Source organism: Lontra canadensis, unplaced genomic scaffold, assembly GCF_010015895.1.
Source record: "Lontra canadensis isolate GAN:19392208 unplaced genomic scaffold, GSC_riverotter_1.0 scaffold17, whole genome shotgun sequence".
Taxonomy (NCBI): Eukaryota; Metazoa; Chordata; class Mammalia; order Carnivora; family Mustelidae; genus Lontra; species Lontra canadensis.
The window spans coordinates 19,026,100-19,051,930 of NW_022631011.1; the positions used below are offsets into that span (position 1 = coordinate 19,026,100).

General features: G+C 36.5%; 1 protein-coding gene across 2 annotated transcripts in view; it reads right to left on the minus strand.

The window, feature by feature from the left end:
• The window catches only part of TAF4B (TATA-box binding protein associated factor 4b), a 126,556-nt gene that overhangs the window by 96,355 nt on the left and 4,370 nt on the right, over positions 1–25,831 (minus strand). For both annotated transcript variants that reach the window (XM_032859723.1, XM_032859722.1), the window contains exons 2-7: positions 13,351–13,496; positions 11,914–12,021; positions 8,247–8,408; positions 8,026–8,148; positions 4,960–5,049; positions 1,198–1,812 (exon numbers count right to left, since the gene is read on the minus strand). In XM_032859723.1, coding sequence (XP_032715614.1) covers positions 1,198–1,812; positions 4,960–5,049; positions 8,026–8,148; positions 8,247–8,408; positions 11,914–12,021; positions 13,351–13,496 — 1,244 coding nt within the window. The remainder of the gene's footprint in view (positions 1–1,197; positions 1,813–4,959; positions 5,050–8,025; positions 8,149–8,246; positions 8,409–11,913; positions 12,022–13,350; positions 13,497–25,831) is intronic.

The following is a 25,831-nucleotide window of genomic DNA, read 5'->3' on the forward strand; positions in this document are numbered from 1 at the left end:
GGGAACCTCTCACACCCTATAACTAGTTACCAACTGCAGACCCCAACAGAAAGAGCGGTACCTTGCATCCCCAACAGGAAGAAGCCCATCCTTTATCTGCAGGAGGAAGAAAGATTTTCACCTTGCCCAGCAACAGCCCAGCCAATGAGAGACTGTCACAACTCAGCCAATGAGAAGCCACTGCACTTTTTACTCCAGTGGACTTCTGTTTGTAACAGCCTTTTCCAACCTCTGCCTTACCTCTGTAAGAGGCCATTCTTTTTTTTTTTTTTTTTTTAAACAAGGCCATTCTTTGTTCTCTAGATCTGCCTATGGTTTTACCACATCTTGCTGGTCCCGAATTCTAATTCTTTGCGATTCCCAAATAAACCCATTTTTGCTGGTAAAATAACAGAAAGGTTTATTACTAAGGTTAACAACACTAATTGATAAATAGCTAAGATTTCTTTCTTTCACCTAAGAACCTCTCAACCTACCAAGTTTAGGGAAAAAAAAACACAACTTCATACTCATCTACTCCCGTTGCCCTCTCCCCTTAGCACATTTGTCTTGGGAAATGTTACCATAACATTACCTCTGTAATAACCTTGTCCCAAAGATTTAGTCTGAATCTAATCTTGAGCAAACAATTAGACAAAACAAAGGACATTCTGCAAACTAGTCTAGGTACTTAAAACTGTTACAACAGAATGAGCAAATACAAAAGGCCTGGGGAGCTGTTTTAGATTAAAGAGAAATGAAGAACTAAAAAGAACTAAAGAGAAATGACAGGTAAATACAATACGCAGTTCTCTATCACAAACAACATCAGAAAAAAGAACATTATTAGCTATAACGGACACTGTTGGGACAGCTGGGAAAAAAATTATACCAGTATTAAATATTCAAGTGTAATAATAAGTGCAAGGCTGTTATGTTAAAAAAAAAAATCATTTTCCTTAAGAGATACACAGTACTTAGAGGTACAATGTCACAACTTCTGCAATTAACTCTAAAATGTTTCAGGAAAAAGTTCTGTGTGTGTGCTTATGTGTGTGAATAGAGAGAGGGAGAGACTCAGCAAATGTGATAAAATGTTAACAACTATTCAAACTCCAGTGAGGATACTCAGGGGCTCGTTTTACTAGTATTGCCAATTTTCTGAATGTTTTAAATTTTCAAAAGAAGAAACTGAGGAAGAAATGAAATATTACTCACTAGTTGTTTAACTTTAACTGCCTGTGGAATCCCAGCTGGCTGTGAAAGGATGGGGCCTGACTGCGCAAGTTTGATCTGTACAGGAGCAATGACGGCCTTGTCAGAGGTGGTCCCAGCGGAAGTAACAACAGGTTTCACAGATGGAAGACAGATAGCTGCTGCTGAAGTTTCTCCGAAAGTTACTGATGGAAGGGCCAACGTGACTGCTGTCCCAGAGACAACTGGCTTCTCAGGTTGAAGCGAGACTGCTGTAACTGTGTTCTGAATAGATGTCACAAGCGGTTTTGGAGTCTGAAGCAAAACAGTTCCAGCTGTTGTTCCTCCTGGTACAGCAGCTGGACCCACAGAATGAAGTGTCACAACTCCAGTTTTTGTTCCTCCTGGACCAGCAAGTGGATTCAGAGTCGACACTGACACAGTACTGGGTGTTGCTGCTCCAGAAACAATGATGGGTTTTTCAGATTGGATTGAGCAAACTGTTGTTGTCACCACAGGAGAAGTTGTTGCTGTTGTGGTACAGGTAGCAATGACTACCTCGTTAGAGGTCTGCTGAACACACTGCTGAATAAAGCTCTGGGAGTTGGGCATGAGTTGTCGTAAGGCAATCACACTTTTCTAGAAATAGGGGAGAAAAAAGAACCTGATAACTAAACAAATTAGCTGCTAGTAAAATAGAATTACTTTGTATTTCAGAGCTTTACAACATGAGATAAATCAGAAAAGTCTATCAGGTATTTCAGCTGAGGAAGCCTGATATCACTTGGCAGTCACATCCTAACAATATCCAGGATACAACCAATTTAAAGCCCACAAGTACTTTATTTTTCAATACAAAATTATTACTGCTCAGTATTAAATTTATTTTACATCCCTCAAGATCAATTTGGTAAAATAAAACACTGTGTCGTACTTGTTTGTATTTACTTATACCCCATAATAGACCACTAATAATTTTTCTTATCAGTAAGTTTCTTTACATGACAATAGAATCTAAAAAAAAAGTTTTTGTTAAATAACTTTCAAACTGTGGATAAAAACAGTCTTTAAATCAAAATAAAACTAATACACGGGACGCCTGGGTGGCTCAGTCAGTTAACTGTCTGCCTTCGGCTCGGGTTATAATCCCGGAGTCTTGGGATGGAGTCATGCATCGGGTTCCTTCCTCAGTAAAGAGCCTGCTTCTCCCTCTGCCTGCTGCTCCCCCTGCTTGTGCTCTCTCTGTGATAAATAAATAAAAGCTTAAAAAAAAAAAAATAAAACAAATACAAACACGGGCAATTTCCTTAATGGAGCTAGGATATTTTCTGACTAGATTTTAAGTTGGTATCTCTCCTTGTATCTTTCTGAAAGAGTAAAGGCAATTTGAACTAAAAAGTAGAACACTCTGCCTTTTTATCCCTGGGGGTTTTGTTTCTTTTGTTTTTGAGTAAGGGGAAAAAAATGGAAAAGCAGGTAGACAGCAGATTATCTTTTGGTGAATTCAAGGGCTATGTGGAAGTTTTCCTGTTCTGATACTTAAACAAAAGCAGTCTGACTGAATTTTAGAAGCAAATGAGAACCACTGTTATTCCTGTTCCTTCCTTTTAGTTATATCTTTTACTTTTTTATTAAAAAGGATTGAGAAGTTCTTCTCTGAAGGTTTTCAAATATGTATATAAATGGTAACAAAGGAAAGTAAGAAGCAGAGAGTCTCATAATCTTTTTCCAAACTTAAAAAACGGTGGAAAACAAGCTGCTTTGGAAATATATTAAAAAATGAAGTGATCTATTAAATTTAAGTTAGAAATCTAATATGAAGGGGTCCTGAGAAAAACACAATTGGAACAAATGTTAAAATAATCAAACTCGGAGAAATTTTTACAAAAAATGTATATTAAATTATCTCTTGACCAGCTAGCCAGAGATTAAATGCTAAATCCCTCATCTCTATGCAATATTCAATGCCCCAAATGCGAGGGGGGGGTGTCCTAAGGAAACAAATCACAAGGCTTAATAGGTCCTTAGAAAATACATACAAACCAAAAAAACTTCAGTTTTATTTGGTAACTTAAAGGTATTGTTACCTAGCAAGTAGAGTCAGACAGGATAAATTCTGTACCTCTAAGTTTGACAAAAAATTAGTTGATATAAACAATGTTTTAATCTCTAAAATGGAAAATACTATAATATCTACTACCTAGTATTCTCAAAAGACAGATACGAAAAATAAGTGCAAACAACCAAATTAAAAGTAAAGTATCTAGCATAGCATTGGATGCATAATAAGAACATACATGATCTCCTCCTTTCTCCTCCAGTGTCTCCAATGAGTATGAAATACAGATAAATGTAAGAGCTGTCAGCATTAATGTAGACAACCTATTGCCCAAAGAACTTTTGCACTGAAAGGGATCCAAGGAAGAACTGCCTCTAATTTCTCAATCAAGAGGATCATCCAAAAACAGGGCACTAGTAATTTGATATTAAATATTATGCTGAACCTTCAACCTCCCTTTTCCTGTCTCCTCTAGCTAAAACATTCTCAGTTTCTTTAGCTACATTTTATATCACGATTGGCACCCTCCTAATCAATGTGCTCACCCTTCTATTGACATTTCCATTATTTTAAGATCCTTCTGAAAATGCGCTCCATTTCCCTTCCCACTCTTTTTTTAATGAGGCAACCAAAAGGGGTCTTCCATTACAGCGCCTCTTTCATCTCCTCTAGACAATCAAACCAATTAGTTCTCTTTAATTTTTTTAAGATATATTTATTTATTTGGGGGACAGAGAGAGACCGAGAGAGCAAGTATGAGCAGGAGTGGCAGAGGGAGAGGGAGAGAGAATCTTGAGTGCACTCCACACTGAGCCCAACCAAGGGCTCAATCTTACAACCCTGAGATCACGACCGGAGCCAAAACCAAGAGTCGGATGTTTAACCAACAGCCCCACCTAAGTGCCCCTAAACCAAATATTTCTAATGGCCACTCTTCAGTCCACTATTTCAAAATTTATGGGACAATTCTGGTTCATTGTAATCCCAGTTCTTTAATGACTTTTAAAATTTCAACTTGATTCCTCTTCAGCTTCTGAGTATCCAAAAAATATATATTTTTTATAGTCTCGTTATCAAATTACTGTTTCACGTCAAAATTCTATTTAATTCAACAAACCTTAGAAAAGAGTATGCTTACTAACAGCATAAGTCAATTTTTTTAAAGATTTTATTTATTTGACAGAGATCACAAGTAGGCAGAGAGGCAGGCAGAGAGAGAGGGGGAACCAGGCTCCCCACCGAGCAGAGAGCCCAATGCGGGGCTCAATCCCAGGACCCCGAGACCATGACCCGAGCTAAAGGCAGAGGCCTAACCCTCTGAGCCACCCAGGTACCCCATAAGTCAATTTTTAAAGAATAACAGCTTTCCCACCAAATTTGGCACTATTTGATTTATTATTTCTAGGAGAAGATGAGTCATTAGGACAAAGGAAAAGGCCCTATTTTAAAGGAAAAGTCAAGCCTTTGAAGATGTAAGCTTTACCAATATAATCATTATGTTATGTTCATGAATGAGAAGCTAGTTTTGTTTTCCCAAAGTGTTCCAATCCAAAGAATATGAACTACGAACATTCTTAACAGATTGCAACATTTGAGAGCTTTCTCCTCCACTGTTAGTATCTTCACATAGCTATCATATTGAAATATTAAGGATTCCAATTATTTTTAAAATTTATTTTAAGGAAATCTAACTCAAATAATTTCTTCAAAGTAACACATAACTTTACCTTAAGAAAAGGAACTAGATGAGGCTGAGGTGAAGACTTGAGTTCAACATACAGTTGTCTAGTAAATTCTTCTGCTTCAATTTTTGCATCCTGAGGAACAGGAGAAAGAAAAATACTTTTAGGTTTACAAATATTTTAACAGAGGAAAGGTATGTTTTTTATCTCATGATTGATGTAAGCAAGTAAAAGACCTACCTGTACTGTGAAAACTCTAAAACACTAATGAAAGAAACTGAAGAGACCACAAATAAATGGAACCATACACTGTGTTCATGCACTGAAAGAATTAATACTATTAAGATGTCCATAAAACCCAAAGAAATCTACAGTTTCAATGCAATCCCTATCAAAATACCAATAGCATTTTCCACAGAGCTAGAACAAATAATCCCAAAATTTTGTAGAACCACAAAAGACTCTGAATAGCCAGAGCAATCTTGAACAAAGCTGGAGGTATCACAATTCCAGATTTCAAATTCTATTACAAAGGTATAGTAATCAAAACAGTATGGTACTGACACAAAACAGATACAGAGATCAATGGAACAGAATAGAGAGCTAAGAAATAAACCCACAAATTTTATGGTCAATTAATCTACAATAAAAAGATGAGAATATACAATGGGGAAAAGATAATCTCTTCAATAAAGGGTGTTGTGAAAATTGGACAGCTGTATGCAAAAGAATGAAACTGGACCACTTCCTTAAACCATACCCAAAAATCAACTCAAAATGGATTAAGGGCCTAAATGTGAGGCCTGAAACTATAAACGTCCTAGAAGAAAACACAGGTGGTAACCCCTGGACATCAGCCTTAGCAGTATTTTTCTGGATATGCCATCTTAGGCAAAGGAAATAAAAGCAAAAATAAACCATTGAGACTACATCAAACTGAAAAGCTTCTGCAGAATAAAGGAAACGATCAACAAAACAAAAAGGCAACTTACTGAATAGGGAGAAGATATTCGCAAATGACATATCTGATAAAGGGTTAAGATCCAAAATATACAAATTCATAAACTCAATTACCAAAAATAATCTGATTAACAACAGACTGAGAACCTGAATAGACGTATTTCCTAAGAAAACTTAGGATGGCCAAAAGACACAGGAAAAGATGCTCAACATCACTAATCATCAGGGAAATGAAAATAAAAACCACAATGATATATTACCTCACACCAGTCAAAATGGCTAATACCAAAAGGATAAGAAATAACAAGTGTTGGCAAGGATTATAGAGAAAAGAAACTGTTGGTAGGAATATAAATTGGTGTAGTCACCGTGGAAAACAGTATGAAGGTTTCTCAAATTTTTTTAAATTGAAATAACACAAGATCCAGTAATTCTATTACTGGGTTATTTACCCAAAGAAAACAAAAACACTGATTTGTAAAGATATATGCATTCCTATGTTTACAGCAGCACTGATTACAATAGCCAAGACATGAAAGCAACCTAAGCGTCCAGTAACAGATGATTAGATAAAGAAGATGTGGTATATGCATACAATGAAATATTACTCAGCCATAAAATAGAATGAGATCTTGCCATTCACAACATGGATGGACTTAGAGGGTATTAAGCTAAGTGAAATAAGTCAGACAGAGAAAAACAAATACTCTAAGATTTCAAATATATGTGGAACTTTAAAAAAGTAATACAAACAAACAAAAACAGATACAACACAGAGAACAAACTGGGGAGGGGAGTAGGGAGATGGGCAAAATAGGTGAGTGGTTAAAGAAGGGCAAACTTCCAGTTATAAAATAAGAAAATCAGAGGGATAAAAAGTACAGCTTAGGAAATATAGCCAATAATATTGTAATAACTTTTTACAGTGACAGATGGTAACTATGCTTATGCCATATTTTGTAATGTTTATAATTACCAAATCACCATGTTCTACACCTGAAAGTAACATAATATTTATGTTAACTATACTTCAATCAAAAATTAAAAATTTAAGTTAATTGAAATTTTTAAAAATGCTTGGAAGTTAAAAACTTACTTATAGGACTTATAATTTTAAATATCCAAAATAGTTTTCTAACCAATTCAAATGTGCTCTATTTATAACAAATTATAGGTAGCATAAAAAACAGTAGTAAAGATGTTTTAATATTTATAAATTATATTTGTTTTCCAGTGCAATATTTGAAATATACACATTTTCTGCTGGGAAAAAGTGACCATTTTTATACAAAAAATACACAAAATTCTCATTATACAATCAGAGAAATGTGCAGATTTTAGTACTTAAAAAAACCCAAAACTGTGTGTGTTGATTACACCCTCAGCATATTTCTTAAGCATAGAATATGCAACATTTGCTAATTTCCACCTTCATCTGCTTTAATGTACCTAAGCAATTTACCTGCAAGAGGATATAAAAAGTGAATGATGTATAATTTAATAGCTAAAAAACACAGCATCTTGGAACTTGGGAACACAAAGATCATTATATTTATTACTTTGCTCATCTTATAGAAAAGGAAACTAAAACAAGAAAGAAAACTTCCACAGGTTACAAAGTATGTTGTTTGGACTTAGAGAACTGAATTTCATTATTTGTTCATAGCCTGACTTTCTGGCATTCACAATTCTATTAACAATTTTTTATTTGACCAAAGAGTCAACTTTCTGTCCGAGGCTTTTTGTTTTTTTGTTTTTTTTTAAGATTTTTTAATTTGTTTCAGAGAGCAAGAGTACATGTGGAGTGGCAGAGGGAAGAGAGAATCCTCAAGCAGACTCCCTGCTGAGCACGAAGCCTGACATGGGGCTTGATCCCACGGCCCTGAGATCATGATCTGAGCCAAATTCAAGAGTCAGACACTCAACCAACTGAGCCAACCAGGCACCCTTCCCCAAGGCCCTTTTTAAGCTACGGCATAAATGAGTAATATAATAGATTTACTTGTTTCAGATTTATTATCATTACATATTAAAAAGCAAAAGCTTACCCCCAAAAATCCATCTATAATAAACCTCATTTAAAGATAAGTCCCATTTAAAACATGTTCTACAAATTCTTACAGATTTTAAGCTTTCATAATACTAACTTACCAAAAGTTGTTCCACCAGTTTCTTCACATTCTGCCCCATTTCTGGGGACTGTGATCCACTACATGCTAGTTTTATTAACATTGCAAGGAAGTTCTTACATTTCTTCACATTTTCTAGCATCGCCTAAATAGAGAAATACAAACACAAATGTTAGCTGGAAAACAGAATTCAAGAAAATTTGTAAAAAGCCATATTCATGGAAGATGGAGAGGAGAGCTTACCGGAGAAAGACTTGTCTGAGCAGCTGCTGAGCTCTCTGCTTTGAGACTGGGCTCATTTGAGGGGGCAGCTGATGCTCCCAAAGTTGAAGGCTTCAAGGTAGTTACAGAATTCAACGGCTTTACAGGAGTAACTGTGACAACATTCGTTGGCACAGCTACAGACTGAAATTAAAAGTAGTGCACATTTAGATATGTATAACTATGAACTCTACCACAGCGGGCACCTCACTTCCCACTTACCAGGCTACAAATGGATCTTGACATCTTCGCTTTCATGTTACGCTCTACTAGTCTAAGGCATCGGAACACTGTTGTAAGAGCTCTGGACTTCAGTAGATCTGGGTTTCATTCTCATCTACCTACCTACTTTATCTTTTTCTTTTATGTTCAATTAGCCAGCATATCTACCTACCTACTTTTCCCTGGCACCTACTGAGTATTGAACTCAAGCAAGTTACTTAATCTTGCTAATCCTCTGATTTCTGTCTGTAAAAAAACAAGGATAGAAATGGTACCTCCCTATTCTCCTAGGGTTGTTTCTGAAAAACAGTACCGAGAGCATGGTCCTCAAAACACATTATTAATAATTCTCTAAAAAGAATTTGAAATAAGTCTTTATATGAAAATATAGAATATTCTATTCCACAATTTTCTGCTTTTTCTTAAGTATAAAGCAGAGAGATCTACTGATTATCTTATATTCAGATAAGCTACTTTTATGCTTAGAGTAAGCATAACGAATATTACAAACTTTGATATCTTATTTTCACACTGATAAGAATTTTGGTTAGGTCTTCCACCTTCTATTGAAATGAAGTGTGATTATAGCACCACCTGCAGGATAAAAAGTTTAATACAAGAAATCGCAAGTTGCAATAATTTAGACAACTATGAGTTAAAGCAAAAATCTTTTTTAAAACAAACACTGAAAATTACAGAACATGAGTAAAGTCTGAAGGTGATGGGGGAGACAACGATATTTACAACTGACCCAGAAAACTGAAATTGCACAATGATTTTAAATATTTGTATACTAGAGGCCTACAACACAAAAAGGTCAGGTTGTGATCACCTTTGAGAATATTTCCTTTGCTAACAGTCAAAATAAGTGCAAATGTACACCAAAATTTCCCACTTTAGAAAGACTGGAGCCTATATTAGATGAAACATGCTTTAAGGGTAAAAATGGGAGAAAGAAAAAACACGGATTAATGATGAAAACTAGAATGATGAAATGTTAAGCAAAAAAGGTAAAATTAAAAATTGTACCTAAGTTAGTAAACTTTATTAAAGTAGCTCTCAAAGCAACAATGAAAATGAGTCACCTTCCTATTCCTAGCCTTAGTCTTGCTCTCCAAGGACAACTACTGTGCAGTTTCTCTGAATCCTTTTGGAGAATGTCAAATAAATTTTTTCAGGTTAATCTACAGTAATTAAATACTCTTTCTTCAGTGAGTCTGTATTTATTCTCTGCCATTAACCCCTTAAACTACTATTAAAGAAAGCATAATCTAAAACTTTAGCTAGTGATTATGATTACCTTTCTGGACCAATGGGAAGCGTTCCTCAGGGAACCTCAATGTTCCTCTCCCTTATAAAGCAAAATAAGGGTCAATGAAATGTGAGCTCAGAAAAAAGCATCCTATTTTTTGTGAAGAGAGGAAGCATTTATGGCATTTCTACTTTCCTTGTTAATATTTTACTGTCTCTAGTACAAAATCTGTCCTTCATAACTCTCTCTCTCTTTTTTTAAAGACTTTCTTTATTTGACAGAGAGGGAGATCACAAGTAGGAAGAGAGGCAGGCAGAGACAGGGGGAAGCAAGCTCCCCACCAAGCAGAGAGCCTGATGCGAGGCTCGAACCCAGGACCCGAGATCATGACCTGAGCTGAAGGCAGAGGCTTAACCCACTGAGCCACCCCGGTTCCCCCTTCATAACTCTTTCTAATACAGCTATTAACTGTACCTTACCAGATACCTGCACCTTCCATGCCAATTCTTCCTCTTAAGAGACACAGGGAGGCATACAACCCCAGTCTACTCTACCTACATAATCCCACTGCAGTAATGGGTGGACCACCATCTTAAACTCAAACATAACTCCTGATATTATAGCCCATCCCATTCTATTTCCATGCTTTGCAAGACCACACTGGCACTGATGATGAATGTCTGGGAGGTGTGACCTAGAAGCTGGCAGCCTACTAAAGTATCAGAAGAGCCTGTAGAGGGCACAGGTGAGGTGCAAACTCAGAGGCAGTATTAAAGGAAGATGGAATTCCATCCTCCAAGACTCAGTGTAAACTATATCAAGAAATTCTTTATGGTACTATCTCCAATAGGACAAATACACAAAAACCAAGCAATAGAGGAGCAGAGGGATGAATGGAATCACTTATCATCACTCCCAAAGACACAATGGGGGACCCTGTGCTTCCCATTTCTGCCTCTGCCAACATGGGACATACTTTCACAAGAGGACACAGCCAAGAGTTCCCATAAACTAGACACCATGGCTGCCTCCTGGGTACTTCAGGTTCCTAGTGTCCAGGGAACAACAGTAAAGAATCATTACCGTGGCAGGAGTAAGTGACCTGACATCTAGAATAGGTAGAGTTGCTATTACACAATGGAGACTGAAAAGAATATGTGTGGTGAAACTAGGTGATCCAGTTAAGCACCTGCTGGTGTTTCCTTGCCCAACTGTATGACCAGTGGACAAGTCCAGTAACTCTTGCTTCAAGAAAGCATGAGGATTAGGACCTCAGATCTCTCAGGGATGAAGGTCTTGTCACACTACTGGTTAAGTTACCAAGACCAGCAGAGTTATTAATTGAGATTGGAGGGAATCTAGAATGAATGGAATAGGGTAGTGAAGGAAGGACATGATGACTATCAGCCACAGTGGTGGGGACTGTAGTTTATCCTAGTACCTCTTCTTCTTTGTTTCCCCAAGAGAAGAAACCCACTGGAATCCCAAAAGATCTGGCCTCTGACATGTTTCAGAGAGTAGATCCCAGGGACACAAGAAGTAAACCATGATATGCCATTAAAAGGAAATCTGTGTTGTCTCAGCTGTTGGGAACGCTATTATGTCAGATGCCAATTCTTTCAGAATTTGTTTCACCTACAGAGAATTACCTTGCCCAACAGCACAACTCTCCCTGTGGAGTTGACAACCAGTGACTTATGACAGAGGGCAAATTAAGGCCCAGCTGACCAATGCTGGCACACAGTAGAACAACTCTGACAGGCCATATTTCCTCCACCTAGTTGGCAGAGGCTTTACAGGGCCTGCATCTAATTCAAAGTCCTATTCTCCTTCCCTTCCACAGATATTAATAACTAATAAATACCTCCTATGCCAAAATTCTATCCCAGCAACTGCTTCTAGACACACTGACATATGGTTATTAGATGCATTTGTATTAATTTAATACATTCAAATAAAACTGATATTTTAAGAATATACACCATCTTTATCTTGTGTTTTCCACACCTCCAATAGTTCCCACTTTGATAAGTGTCACCAAGTGTCACTGACTTGCTTTCTTCAAGGTCACATGGTCATTGTGGCAACTTATACATCTGGTAGGAAAAAGCTAAGTGAGAAGATGATTAGACAAAAAACCAGTGCATGCATGGACACAAGTCAGTCACAACTTACTTGTACTGAGGAAGGCTTTGGAACAGTGGTTACCACAGTAGTTCCTATTTGTGCCAATTTTTTAACAGGTGCCACTGCCACTTTCTTAATTAACTGTGAACTAGAATTCTGGAGGGGGGAGAGAGGAGAGATAATAGTCATCAGCATTAATAATTTTAAATCAATCAGTGCTGCAGAAAAACATTAAACATTGAAACACTTCACCATAGCAAACACCTTTGTTATAAGTGGCTTTACAACCTTACAGATTTTAAGCACATTCACCACTATCAACCTAACTGGTCAACTGGCCAACTGACACCCATTTCGTATTCCTAAGGAGGCAACTGATTTAACAAATAAATATCACAGTATTTTAGCATTAAAATCTTGAACTTTATTCTTTGGCTTATAGAGAAGATAAATGTATTCTTATTTATCATCTAATTATAAACAAAAATCTGCTACCTATATTCTCAACTCACAGCAGCTGATAAAGCAGATTAGAAAGGAAAGGAGCAGCTGTCACTGAATGAGAACAGTAACAGAGAAAATAGTCAGGAACCTGGAACCAAATACTAGGAAAGCATAAAATGAGGGTTAGCAGGGGAAGTGGACAGAACTCTCAAAGAATATTACCACAGAATACTATGCAATCCTTCATTAGGATGAGCCTGACTCGTCAAGAAAATGTTATACTACATTCAGCATTTATTTTACTGAGAAAGATACCATTAAAAATGTTTTATTGTATTTCTTTTTGTTTTTATTGTATTTTTTCTTTTTCTTTCCCTTTTTTGTATAAAAAAATTTTTTTAACGTCTGACACGCAAGATAAATTTTAGTTATCTGGAAAAATTATCATGTATGTACTAATACCACCAACTAATGAAATATTACAGATTTCTGAATTTCTTAAAAAATCAGTCCTGTAAGATATGTATAAAAATGAATACCATAAACTGTGGTGTTAATATTTTACCACAAACTAAAATTGAAACAGAATGATTATTTTCTTTCCATTTAGAGATACAAATAGCCCACTGAACATTCCCCTGATTATTCCCTTGATAAAATCTTTGAATATGAAGACTGAATCATTATTATTTTAGCAATTACCAAACGACAAAACTAAACACCTTAACTAACATGTTTAAAGAAAGTGGCTTAATCGGGGCACCTGGGTGGCTCAGTGGGTTAAAGCCTCTGCCTTCATGATCCCAGAGTTCTGGGATGGAGCCTGCCTCCCCAACCCCCAACAACCACCCCTCCCCCCGCCTCTCTGACTACTTGTGATCTCTGTCAAATAAATAAATAAAATCTTAAAAAAAAAAAAAAAGTGGCTTAATTCAAAAAGTTGAGCAGAATCTTCTATTATTTTTGACAGATACATACACATTTATATGAAGAAAATAGCTGGAAAATTAAGGAGAATTTTAAAAACCTAAGGAATATTACCGGCATTGTACAGATTTTGACTGTATGAGTATTCGCTGGTACAGCTGGCCTTGAAGTCACATTAGTAGTGTTCTCTGCTCTTGTCACAGCTTGCTGAGGAGATACCAGCATCAACTGGCCACTGTTACTTTTGATCAAAACTGTTCCTAGAGTTGAAAGAAAACAAAACAGGACTTCTAAGCTAATAAATGAAACAATCGTCATATATTTTGTGTTCTGATCATCTTTCAACACTGTAAAATGCTCTGAAAAAGTGATTAATACATACTGAACTCTATGTATACTAATTATTATGTAATATGGAAAAAATGTTTTCACTCAAAGCTACTTAAAAGAAGCCAAACGCTTTTCCTTCATGACATCAAACTATAAAACAGTAAGATGGTATGGTAATAGAACCAGACTACACAAAGTAATCAATGGAATAAAGTGGAGAATTCCAAAACAGACTCATGCAGATATATCATATCAATTTCTCCTAGAAGGCACTGCAGATTAGTGAGAAAAAGAGCAACTATTCAATAAATAACGCTATGTCAATAAGTTATCTATATGGAAAAGGTTAAAAGTTTCAAACCACACACAAAACCCCAAGGGCATTAAGAATACAAAGGTAAAAAGTAAAACCTTTTAAACTCTTAGATAGTGTAGAAAATTATCTTTCTGAATTTGGGATAGGGAAGAATTTCTTAAATAAGTCTGTTGCATTCGAGTATATTAAAAAAAAACAAAACTTTTGTTTAGCAGAAGACATTATCAGGTAAAAAAAAAACAGACAAAACAGGAGAAAATTTTAGTTCACTTGTGTTCAAAGGACAAAAGGCCAACAAAACACAGATGGCAATAACAAGGAAAAGTAAATTAAGACCACAGTGAGGTATCACTTTGTATCTACCTAGACAGACAAATTAATTAGTCCAATGACAATATGCAGTGTTAGATGTGCAGCAACAGGAACTCTACCATCTTGATGATGATAATATAATTTGGTACAATTGCTTTGTTCGACTTTACATGATTGTGCCAAATTGATTCCCATTTGCACACTCTTTAACCCAGTATTTCTAATCTAAAGAAATTCTTGTCCATGTCAGTAGGAGGTGCAAATAAGAATATCCATAGCTGAAGTTCCATTTCCAGAATGGGAGCATGAAGAGCTCAACAAACCTGCTCCCCAGCAAAGGAAGCATAACTGGTGAAAATTATTTTTAAAAACAACCATTTAAAGTCTTTGGAAATTGCCTGAAGGCATACAGAAAATGACTACTGTTATTAAAGAGGATTTACTAAAACTAAGTAAGCACAGCCAGAGACAGTGGCATCCGAACCATGACTCACTCCCTTTCCCTTCTCAGATCAGACAGTGTGGCAAACAAAGAGCCTCTCCTCCAAGCTCCCAGTTGAGGGCTATAGTATCTCTCTGGGAGGAACAGGCCACCAGCATTTCTGATCTCCCCCACACTGAGATACATACAGCAGAGGACAAATTTGAGACAAGTGCATCCAAAGATTTCTAGGCTTCTTTTACTCATCTCCGCTGATAAAGGGAAGGCTCTACATCACAGATGGCACACTAAGTTTCTGGACCCCACTCTCCCTCACCTCAGTTTTTTTATAGGATGGAGGTTCCATGTTGGAAGAAGTAGATAAAGACAAGAAGGTGGTAGCCCAGTACCCCACTCTTAAAGCAGGGATACTGCCCATAAAGAAGCATTCCACAGTCCTGATGCCCGCTCCAAATATCTCTGTAAGGAAGATGACTGTATTTCAACACAGTGGGGAAGCACAAATGTAAGAGAACTCTCAAATACAACAAAACAATTAAAATAAGGATGGTAGCTTCATGACAGATACAAGCTAAGCCATAGGCCCAATGCTAGTTCATCAGAGAAAACCAGAAAAACAAGTAAGAAGGGCCCTCTTGATGTCAGAGCAAACCTCAAACAATAACCTCAAAAATTATCCCTGTAAAGCAGCCTAAATTTAATTGGATCAGACTATGGAGCAAGTTGAGCCCTATGGCATTGCTGAAAACAATAGGGTAATTGGATTGCAAAAGTAGAGCCTAACATCTGGCTGTGATACCAAGAGAGACACACAACTTTGAACAGAGAAATCAGAGAAAGAGAAAGTCAAAAGAGAGCCCTGTTATCCCAGGGTGGTTGAGCTTATGCCCAAGGTTGTGCCCTCTGAGGAGCAACATCAAAGGGTATCTACTGTGGGGAAAAACAGACTTCACCAGAATAAAATAGTAAGACATTAAAAAAAAAAAAAAAAAAAAAAAAGCAAACAACAATAATACACTCATGGGAACATGGCGCAGTATCCAGAGTTGCTGCAATATATTAAAGTTTTTTGAAGATTTTATCTATTCATTTTTTTTTCTTTTCATATTCTTTTTTTTATATAATTTTATTTTTTATAAACATATATATATATATATATTTTTCCCCCAGGGGTACAGGTCTGTGAATCTCCACGTTTACAAACTTCACAGCACTCACCATAGCACATACCCTACCCAATGTCCATAACCCCCCCCAACCCCCCTCTGCCCAGCAATATCTATTCATTTTTGAAGGGGGACAGAAGGAGAAAGAGAAGCAGACTCCCCACTGAGCAGGGAGTCCAATGCTCCAGCCCAGGACCCTGAGATCATGACCTGAGCCAGAGCAGACACTTAGCCAACTGAGCCACCCAGGTGCCCCAATATATTAGTTTTGAATAACAAGTTACACAACATGCAAAGAAAAAGAAAAGTATGACACATAGGGAAAAAGGCAGGCAACGAAAACGACCTATGAGAAGGACTGGCTGTCTGATCTAACAACAAAACTTCAAAGTAAACATTATAAATATGTTCAAAATATTAAAGGAGACTATGCTTAAACAAGTGAAGGAAGGTATGATATCACCAAACAGAGAGTATTGCTAGAAAGATATATATTATTGGGTGCCTGGATGGCTCAGTGGGTTAAGCCTCTACCTTCGGCCCAGGTCATGATCTCAGGGTCCTGGGATCGAGGCCTGCTGAGCAGGGAGCCTGCTTCCCCCCCTCTCTCTGCCTGCCTCTCTGCCTACTTGTGATCTCTCTCTGTCAAATAAATAAATTTTTTTTTAAAAGACAGCTATTATTAAGACAAAGTAACTTATACAGTTAAAAAATACAGTAACAATGGGGCGCCTGGGTGGCTCAGTGGGTTAAAGCCTCTGCCTTCGGCTCAGGTCATGATCCCAGGGTTCTGGGATCGAGCCCCGCATCGGGCTCTCTGCTCAGCAGGGAGCCTGCTTCCCTTCCTCTCTCTCTGCCTGCCTCTCTGCCTACCTGTGATCTCTGTCTGTCAAATAAATAAATAAAATATTAAAAAAAAATACAGTAACAAAAAAAATCCACTAGGGGGCTTCAACAGTGAAATTGAATGAGGAGAATATCAGTGAGTTTGAAGATAAATCAACAGAGATTTTTAAATCCCAAGAATGGGGAGAAAAAAGAATGAAGAGGGGCACCTGGGTGGCTCAGTGGGTTAAGCCTCTGCCTTCAGCTCAGGTCAGGATCTCAGGGTCCTGGGATCAAGCCCCACATCAGGCTCTCTGCTCAACAGGGAGCCTGCTTCTCCACCCCCCTCTGCCTGCCTCTCTGCCTACTTGTGATCTCTATCAAATAAATAAATAAATAAAATCTTTAAAAAAAAAAAAAGAAAAAGAAAAATGAACACAGCCTCAGAAAAATGTGTACCACTGAAATGCACAGTAGCACAGGCATAATGTGAATACCAAATAGGGAGGACAAGAGAAACAGAAAGGGAAAGATAAAGAAACAAAAAAATATTCAAAGAATTAATGGCTGACAACTCACCAAATTTGACAAAGAATAATCTAGATGTCCAAATAGCACAACAAATTCTAACACATTCAAAGAGATCTACACCAAGACAATTCATAATAAAAATGTTTGACTAATAAAAGAAAATCTTGAGAACAGCAAGACAAAAATGACTTGCTATTTATAAGAGAACCCCAATAGGATTAACAGCTGACCTCTCATCAGAAACAATGGAGGCCAGGAAGCAGTGAAATGATAATATTCCACTTGCTGAAAAGCAAAAAAAAAAAAAAAAAAAAAAAAAATCAACCAACAATCAGATACTTATTAAAAATATCTCTCAAAATTGAAGGCAAAATAAGGACATTCCCAGATAGGGGCACCTGGGTGGCTCAGTCAGTTAAGTGTCTGCCTTTGGCTTGGGTCATGATCCCAGGGTCCTGGGATCAAGCTCCACGTTGGGCTCTCTGCTCAGGAGGGAGCCTGCTTCTCCTTCTCCCTCTCGCTCCCCCCTCTTCTTTCTCTGTCAAATAAATAAGTAAAATCTTAACAAAACAAAACAAAAAAAGACATTCCCAGACAAAAACTGAGTGGACTGGTTAGCCAGCAGACACACCATACAAGAAATACTAAATAAAGTTGTCCAGCTCAAAAGAAGTGATCCTAGGAAATAATTCAAATTCACATGAAAATGAGAAAGGGCACTGGTAAAGGTAATTATATAATTTGACAATATATATGCCTATTCTGTTTTCTTCTCTTAATTTCTTTTAAAAAATTGTAGGGGCACCTGGGTGGCTCAGTCATTGGGAATCTGCCTTTGGCTAAGGTCATGACCCTGGGGTCCTGGGATCAAGCCCCAAATGGGGCTCCCTGCTCAGTGGGAAGCCTGCTTCTCCCTTTTCCATTCCTCCTGCTCATTTTCCCTCTCTCACTGTCTCTCTCTCTTCCTCTGTCAGATGAATAAGTAAAATCTTTTAAAAAACTGTATAGAAAACTATGTATATAATTACGGATTTGGACCCATAATATCAAAATGTAATATATTTGTGAATAACAGCAGAAAGGAAGTAGGTGGGAGTGAAGTTGTATCACACTAAGGAAATGACTCTGGTTGAAAACAAATTAAGAAAACCAGAAATCGTAACTAAGAAAGTAATAAGACAAATGCTACAAATATGTCTTTGTGCTCCTTTCTTCTGTCAGTTTCTTTAAAAAACATGAAGTTACATAAGGTAATAATTATAACAAAGTATTGGGTTTCTAACAACCTAGATGCAATATATAGAGCCATAATAGCACAAAAATTAGTAAGTGGGAAGGGGGCGCCTGGGTGGCTCAGTCCTTAGGCATCTGCCTTCAGCTCAGGTGATGATCTTGGGGTCCTGGGATCAAGCCCAGCATCCGGATCCCTGCTCAACGGGAAGCCTGCTTCTCTCTCTCTCTCCCATTTCCCCTGCTTGTATTCCCTCTCTCACAGTCTCTCTCTGTTAAATAATAAAATCTTAAAATAAATAAAAATAAATAAAAAGTGGGAGGAAAATAAGCTAAATAGAAATGTTTCTATATTTCACTCAAATAAGTTATTATAAATTTATTAGAGATATACACACTATATTAGATATATTTTGTAACCTCTAGAACCAAAAAATATATCTATCAAAAAATGATAAAGAAAGCATCACTCTAGAGAATATTCACTTAATACAAAGGAAAGCAGGAAAAAAGGAATAGAGGAACAAAAAGGAGAGGATATGTAGAAACAAAAATAAATGGCGGACCTAATCCTAACTAAGTTAAGTAACATTACATGTTAATGGATTAAATAATCCAATAAAAGGCGAAAGTGTCAAACCAGACCAAAAAAAGGTAAGATCCAACTATATGCTACCTACAGAATACACGCTTTGGACTCAAATATAAAACAAAGTTGAAAGTAAATGACATATCATAGAACAGCAACCATAAGAAAGCTAGCATGTCTATACTAATATCAAACAAAACAGTCTATAAGTGTTACTAAAGAGTTGGCATTTTATAATTGATAAAACACCCAATAGATCAGGAATATTAACAATTATAAACATATGTGCAACAAAAAACAGCCCAAAATATATAAAGCAAAAGCTGACATAAAGGAAGGGAAAAACAGAAATTCAACGATAATAATTGAGATACTTAAATACCCCATTTCAACAAAGCATAGACAACTACATAAAAGATTAACAAGGAAATCAAATACTTGAACAATACATAAACCAAACAAACCTAAAACACATCTATAAAACACTCCACCCAATAACAACATTCTCCTTAAGTGCACATGGAGCATTCTCAGGATAGACCACATGCTAGAACATAAAACAAGCCCCAGTAAATTTTAAAAGACTGAAATTATGCAATGTATAGTCTCCAACTATACTGGAATGAAATTTGAAATCAGCAACAAAAAGAAATTAGGGGAACTCACTAATACTTAGAAATTAATTACTCCTAAGTAGTCATCTGTCAGTAAAGAAATCACAAAGGAAATCGGAAAATACCTTGAAATGAGTGAAAATGAAGACATAATAAACAAAAATTTATGGAATGCAGATAAAGCAGAGCTTAGAGGGACATTTACAGTTACAAATGGCAGAATTTAAAAAGGGGGTGCCTGGGTGGCTCTGTAAGTTAAGCATCCCAACACCTGATTTTGGCTTAGGTCATGATCTTAGAGTCACAAGATCAATCAAGCCCTGCATTGGGCTCTGTGCTGGGCATGGATCCCACTTAAGATTCTCTCTCTCTCCCACTCCCTATGCCCCTCCCCCCCCACTCCTCCCTCCCTCTCTTAAAAAGGAACATTCAAGGGGCACCTAGGTAGCTTGGTCAGTTAAGCATCTTACTCTTGATATTAGCTCAAGTCTTGATCTCAGCGTCATGAGTTTAAGCTCCACTAGGTGTGGAGCCTACTAAAAAAAAAAAAAAAAAAAGGAAGATTCAAATCAATAACTTAAACTTCCATCTTAAGATACTGGGGGAAAAGAGCAAAATAAAAACTAAAGGAAGCAGATGAAAGAAATTAATAAAGATTAGAGCAGAGGTAAATAAACAGTATAAAAAACAATTGAGAAAAATAAAAACAAAAACTGGTTCTGGGAAAAGACCCACAAAACTTAAAAACCTCCAGGGCCACTTGGGTGGCTCAGTGGGTTAGGCCTCTGCCTTCGGCTCAGGTCATGGTCCCAGGGTCCTGGGATCGAGCCCCACATCAGGCCCTCTGCTCAGCAGGGAGCCTGCTTCCTCCTCTCTCTCTGCCTGCTTCTCTGTGATCTCCGTCTGTCAAATAAATAAATAAAATCTTTAAAAAAAACAAAACAAGACAAAACCTTTTCCAGACTGACTAAGAAAAAAGAAGGCTCAAACTACTAAAACCAGGAATGAAAGAAGGGACATTACTACTACTTTATCGAAAGAAGGATAATAAGAGACTAATACTATGAATAATTATAAACCAATAAATTAATTAACTTACATGAAATGGACAAATTCCTAAAAACAAAAAACTACTATAACTGACTCAAAAAAATAGGCAGTCTAGGCATGCCTAGGTGGCTCAGTCGGTTAAGCATCTGCCTCGGCTCAAGTCATGATCCCAGAGTTCTGGGATGGAGCCCCGAATCAGGCTCCCTGTTTAGTAGCTACTCCTACTCCCTCTGTCCCTCCCCACCACTTGTGCTCTCTTGCTCTCTAATAAATAAATAAAATCTTAAAAAAAAAAAAAAAGAAAAGAAAATAGGCAATCTGAAGAGGTCTCTAACAAATGATTTGAATTACTAATCAAAAAAGTATCCGCAAGATAAGCCTAGGTCCAGATGGCTTCCCTGGTGAATTCTACCAAACATCCAAAGAAAAATTAATGCTAATCATTCATAAACTCTTCCAAAATAGAAGAGAAGGAAACATGTATCAACTCATTTTGTAAGATCAGTAGTAACCTGATACCAAAACCACATAAGACATCACAAAAAAACTAGAGACCAATATGCCTTATAATTATAGGTGCAGAAAGTCCCAACAAAGTACTAGCAAAGTGAATACAGCAGCTCAAAAAGTGTTATACTTCATCAAGTAATATTTATCTCAGTGTGGAAGGCTGGTCTAACACACAAACATTACTGTAAAACAGCATATCAATATAGGACAAAAGCCCTGTATCATCTCAACAGATGCAGAAAAAGCATTTGATAAAATCTAACACCGCTTTTCTTCATGATGAAAACACTCAACAAAATAGGAATAAAAGCAAACTTCCTCAACCTGGTAAAAGAGATTTGAAAAAACCTCACACTTAACACTGCATGTAATGGTGAAAGATTAAATGCTTTCCCCTTAAGATGAGGAATAAGACAAGATACCTGTGATGAGAAATGAGACAAGAATGCCTGCGATCACTATTTCGATTCAACATTGTTCTGAGAATTCTAACCAGGGCAATTCAGCAAGAAAATGAAATAAAAGGCATTCAAAGAGAGAAGTTAAACTACCTATTCACATATTATATGATCTTCTATGTTGAAATCCTAACAAACCCATGAAAAAACTATTAAAACTAGTAAGTTCAGTTAGGTGGCAAGATACAGAATCAATGTAAAAAATCTGCTGTATTTTTATACATTTGCAATGAATAACTAAATGGAACAAAGAAAACAATTTCATTTACAATAGCACCAAAAAAATAATATACTGATAAATTTAACAAAATAAGTAGAATACCAATACTCTGGAAACTACAAAATGCTGTTGAAAGAAATTAAAGAAGATCTAAATAAATGTTAAGACACCCCATATTAGTGGATTGAGAGACTTCCTACCTTCCAAGATCATTAACAGGATTAAATGATACAATACTTCCAAGTAGGCTTTTGAATTTTAAAGTTATCAATAGTAGTAATAACTGTTATTAATACCAAAAGGTCCACAATCCAACCTTTTCTTCAACTAAATACTCAAAACTTCGGTAGGAAATAATACTAAAATAGTTGAAGACAATACTGAGAATAAAATAACAAAAGCTCATCTAGTCAACGCTCTTTTAACTGAAGTGTTTATCTATCCCAAAGGCCCAGTTCTAAAGAGCAACTTAGTGAAAAGCATTCATAAACATATAAAGGAAACTGAACAGTAGTTTCTCTTCTGAAAACCAGCTACCACATCTCTCTGAATCAAATCCTGATAAATTGGACTCATTTTCCAATCATAAAAGAATAATCAGTTTGCCTACTTCTCCTACAGACATGTTGAAAGAAAGTAATCATATATTAGGTTACAGAGCACGTTTCCTCTAAAAATATTAAGATGTTAAAGTGTAAAGTGGTCCAGTGCTCACTCTCTATTTTTATTTTATTTTTATAAATATTTATTATATTATTTTATTTATTTTATTATTTTATTTTATATTATTTCTTATATAATATAAATAATATTTATTATATTATATTATATTATTTTTATTTTATTCTCACTCTCTATTTTATTATTTACATAATTTAACATACTACTCTACTCATCTGCCCAGTGAACTGCTCCGTCGTCCCAAGATGACTTTCCTATTTTGTCTTGGCCACAAGTTGATCTGGATGGTGGTTCTGATTTGTCTAACTTCCTAGCATTGGTAAATACCGGCCCTGAAAGGATCACACAAATCTAAGGGCCAAAAAACTTTCAGAATTCACCTATTATAATTTAATACCTACACGTAATTGCCTAAATGGTACCCTTCTAGTCTCTACTGAAGTCTAGGGTTAAGTTGGTGGAGACGTACAAATGTCTCCCCCTCACAAGTAGAGCAGAAATACAAAGTTATTACTTAATACAGAACCAAAAAATTCTTCCCACAATATTCACAGATAGGTCCCTTGTGCAAGCACACAACATAAGCCTACTTTCATCTCCACAGGCAGTCCTTTGAACACTTAAAGGCAGACAAACATACTCAAAGTTGTTTTCTTGATCAGGCACCAAGGCCCCAATTCCTTTAATTTTTTATATCATAGTTCCCCTTACTGAACTTAAAGTCACTTAATTTTCTTTTTCTCTCATTCCAATAATTCCTTGAGTGAATAAAAGAAAAACTTAAGGGGCGCCTGGGTGACTCAGCTGGTTAAGCGTCTGCAGTCTGCACTTCGGTCACGATCCCAGAATCCTGGGATGGAGCCCCAAGCTGGGCTCTCTGCTCAGCGAGGAGCCTGCTTCTTCCCCTCCATCTGCCTGCTGCTCCCTCTGCTTTTGCTCTCTCTTGCTATCTCCCTCTCCCTGTCAAATAAATAAATAAAATCCTTATTTTTTTAAAAAAAGAAAAACTTAAAATCAATCAGAAAGGTTTTATCCCAGATTCTACTATCCCTTATGGCACATCTTATCTATTCTCCATTTACACAGTGGATTTGTCAAAACAGAACTTCTATTAACTTTATTAAATTTCATCTTTTAAAAGTAGGATCACATGTTTTCAGGTGGTTTTTACCTTCTTTTTAACCTGCCAAATTTGTTTTTACATATGTATGCCTCAGTTTACAAAAATAACGTTGTTGGAGAAAAATTAAGCCGAGAACAACCTAAGGAAATTCTCAAAATCTCTTTAATTTCCAGAAGTACTGTGTCTACCTTATTTTCCACCGTGTCCATGGAATTGAACATAGAACCTAGTATACAGTTAGCACTGAAATGTATGTGTAGTTTAAAAAATATATAACTTTAAAACACTAATATTTCCTTGATCCAGAAATTCCAAAAATCTTGGAATTTGTTATCTGTCCCAAGAAAATAATCAAGACACACACCACAATCTAAATACAAAAACATCTGTTTACTTTTATTTATAAGTAATTTTTTAAACAAAAAGGCATAAGCAACCTAAATGAATAAATAGAGAAAATATTAAATAATGGATTATGCACCCCTTAAAATTAAGCTTTTGAGGTTAGAACACACAAAACTGTCACTGTATAATGGCAAGTGAAAAACAAGGATACAGAAATTAAATAATAGAATCTCAGTTATGTAAAAATAAATAAATAAATAAATAAAGGAAGCATCCATACTTTTTTTTTCCCCCCCCAAAGAAACTAAACTTTGGGGTAGTGAAATGTTCTCCTTATCTTGGAGTGGTGGCTATACCTTTGTCAGTTTTCAAAACTTACTGTAAATGGTTTCTTTTTTAAAAGAAGTATACTAGTAAAAAATTATAGGTCCATAAAGTTTATATAAAAAAGGAAACTAAAAGATACACTCCAAATATTTGGGGCAATTTTTCTGTACTTTCCAAATTTTGTATAACAGACCTAAAAAAGTGGAGGCATATAGACATTGAGGTTATTTCAAAATCCATCCTTTTAAATTATATCTTTTTAAAAATAAATTATAGTGAATTTGGTGGATGCCAATACACATTAGATAAGTAGCAACCTGAGTACCTATAGCTAGCTAGCCAATGTTATACAGGTACCTTAAATATTCAGACATGCCTGCTACGCAACTCTGTATTCCACACAAATGGTGTTCTTTAGAGTTCTATGACATGCAGACTTATATTCTTAGTTAACCCATATGATACTTCTATGAAGAAGGTGTGATCCCATTTTAGACATAATAAAACTGACATTGAGGATGAGTTTAATAAACTTGACCCAAATCACAAACTTATTAAGTGGTAGAGCTGGGATTCATATCCAGGTCTGTTGGCCAATATTCTGCCCTTTATTGCTATACTTCACTGCTTTCCACAAAAGGCTAACCCACCAAGTCCCTTTGATTAGCACACCTAGTCCCAACTCTGACCTACACCTGCCCTGAACTAAACCTTCCCAGCTACTGTATATTACATACTTACTTTACTTCACAAACTAACAAGAGCCCTCTTAGGCATAATTATTCAATAAGTAACAAATCTGTATAACATTATCATCCACCCACATTTCTCTACATTTGAAGTCTATCTCTCTCCACTCAATTATAGGACTCCTCTCCTCTTCTCTTACTGTTAATGAATGTCAAGTCTGGAAAATTACGTATTAGGTTCTACAGATAGCTTTTTATCTTTCTAATCTTTTTTTTAAAGAGATTTCATTTATATATTTGACAGAGAGAGAGAGCACAAGCAGGAGGAGCAGCAGGCAGAGGGAGAAGGAGAAGGAGGCTCCACACTAAGCAGAAAGGACCCCGGGGTGGTGCCTCGGTGGCTCAGTGGGTTAAAGCCTCTGCTTTCAGCTCAGGTCATGATCCCAGGGTCCTGGGATTGAGCCCCGCATCGGGGCTCTCTGCTCAGCAGGGAGCCTGCTTCCTCCATTCTCTCCCTCTGCCTGCTTCTCTGTCTACTTGTGATCTCTGTCAAATGAATAAATAAAATCTTTAAAAAAAAAAAAAAAGAAAGAAAGGCCCCTGGGATCATGACCCAACTGAGCCACCCAGGCCACCCCACAGGTAGCTTATTAAAATCAAGTATGAACATCGTTAATTATGCATTTAAATGATCACTTGGGGACAGAATTTGGTAATCCTATGAAAAGATTACCTTTTGAAACAGTAATTCCACTTCCAGCAATTCATCCTATAGAAAATACATTTATAAAACTGCACAAAAATACACAAAGATGTTTATTATAGCATCATAACAGA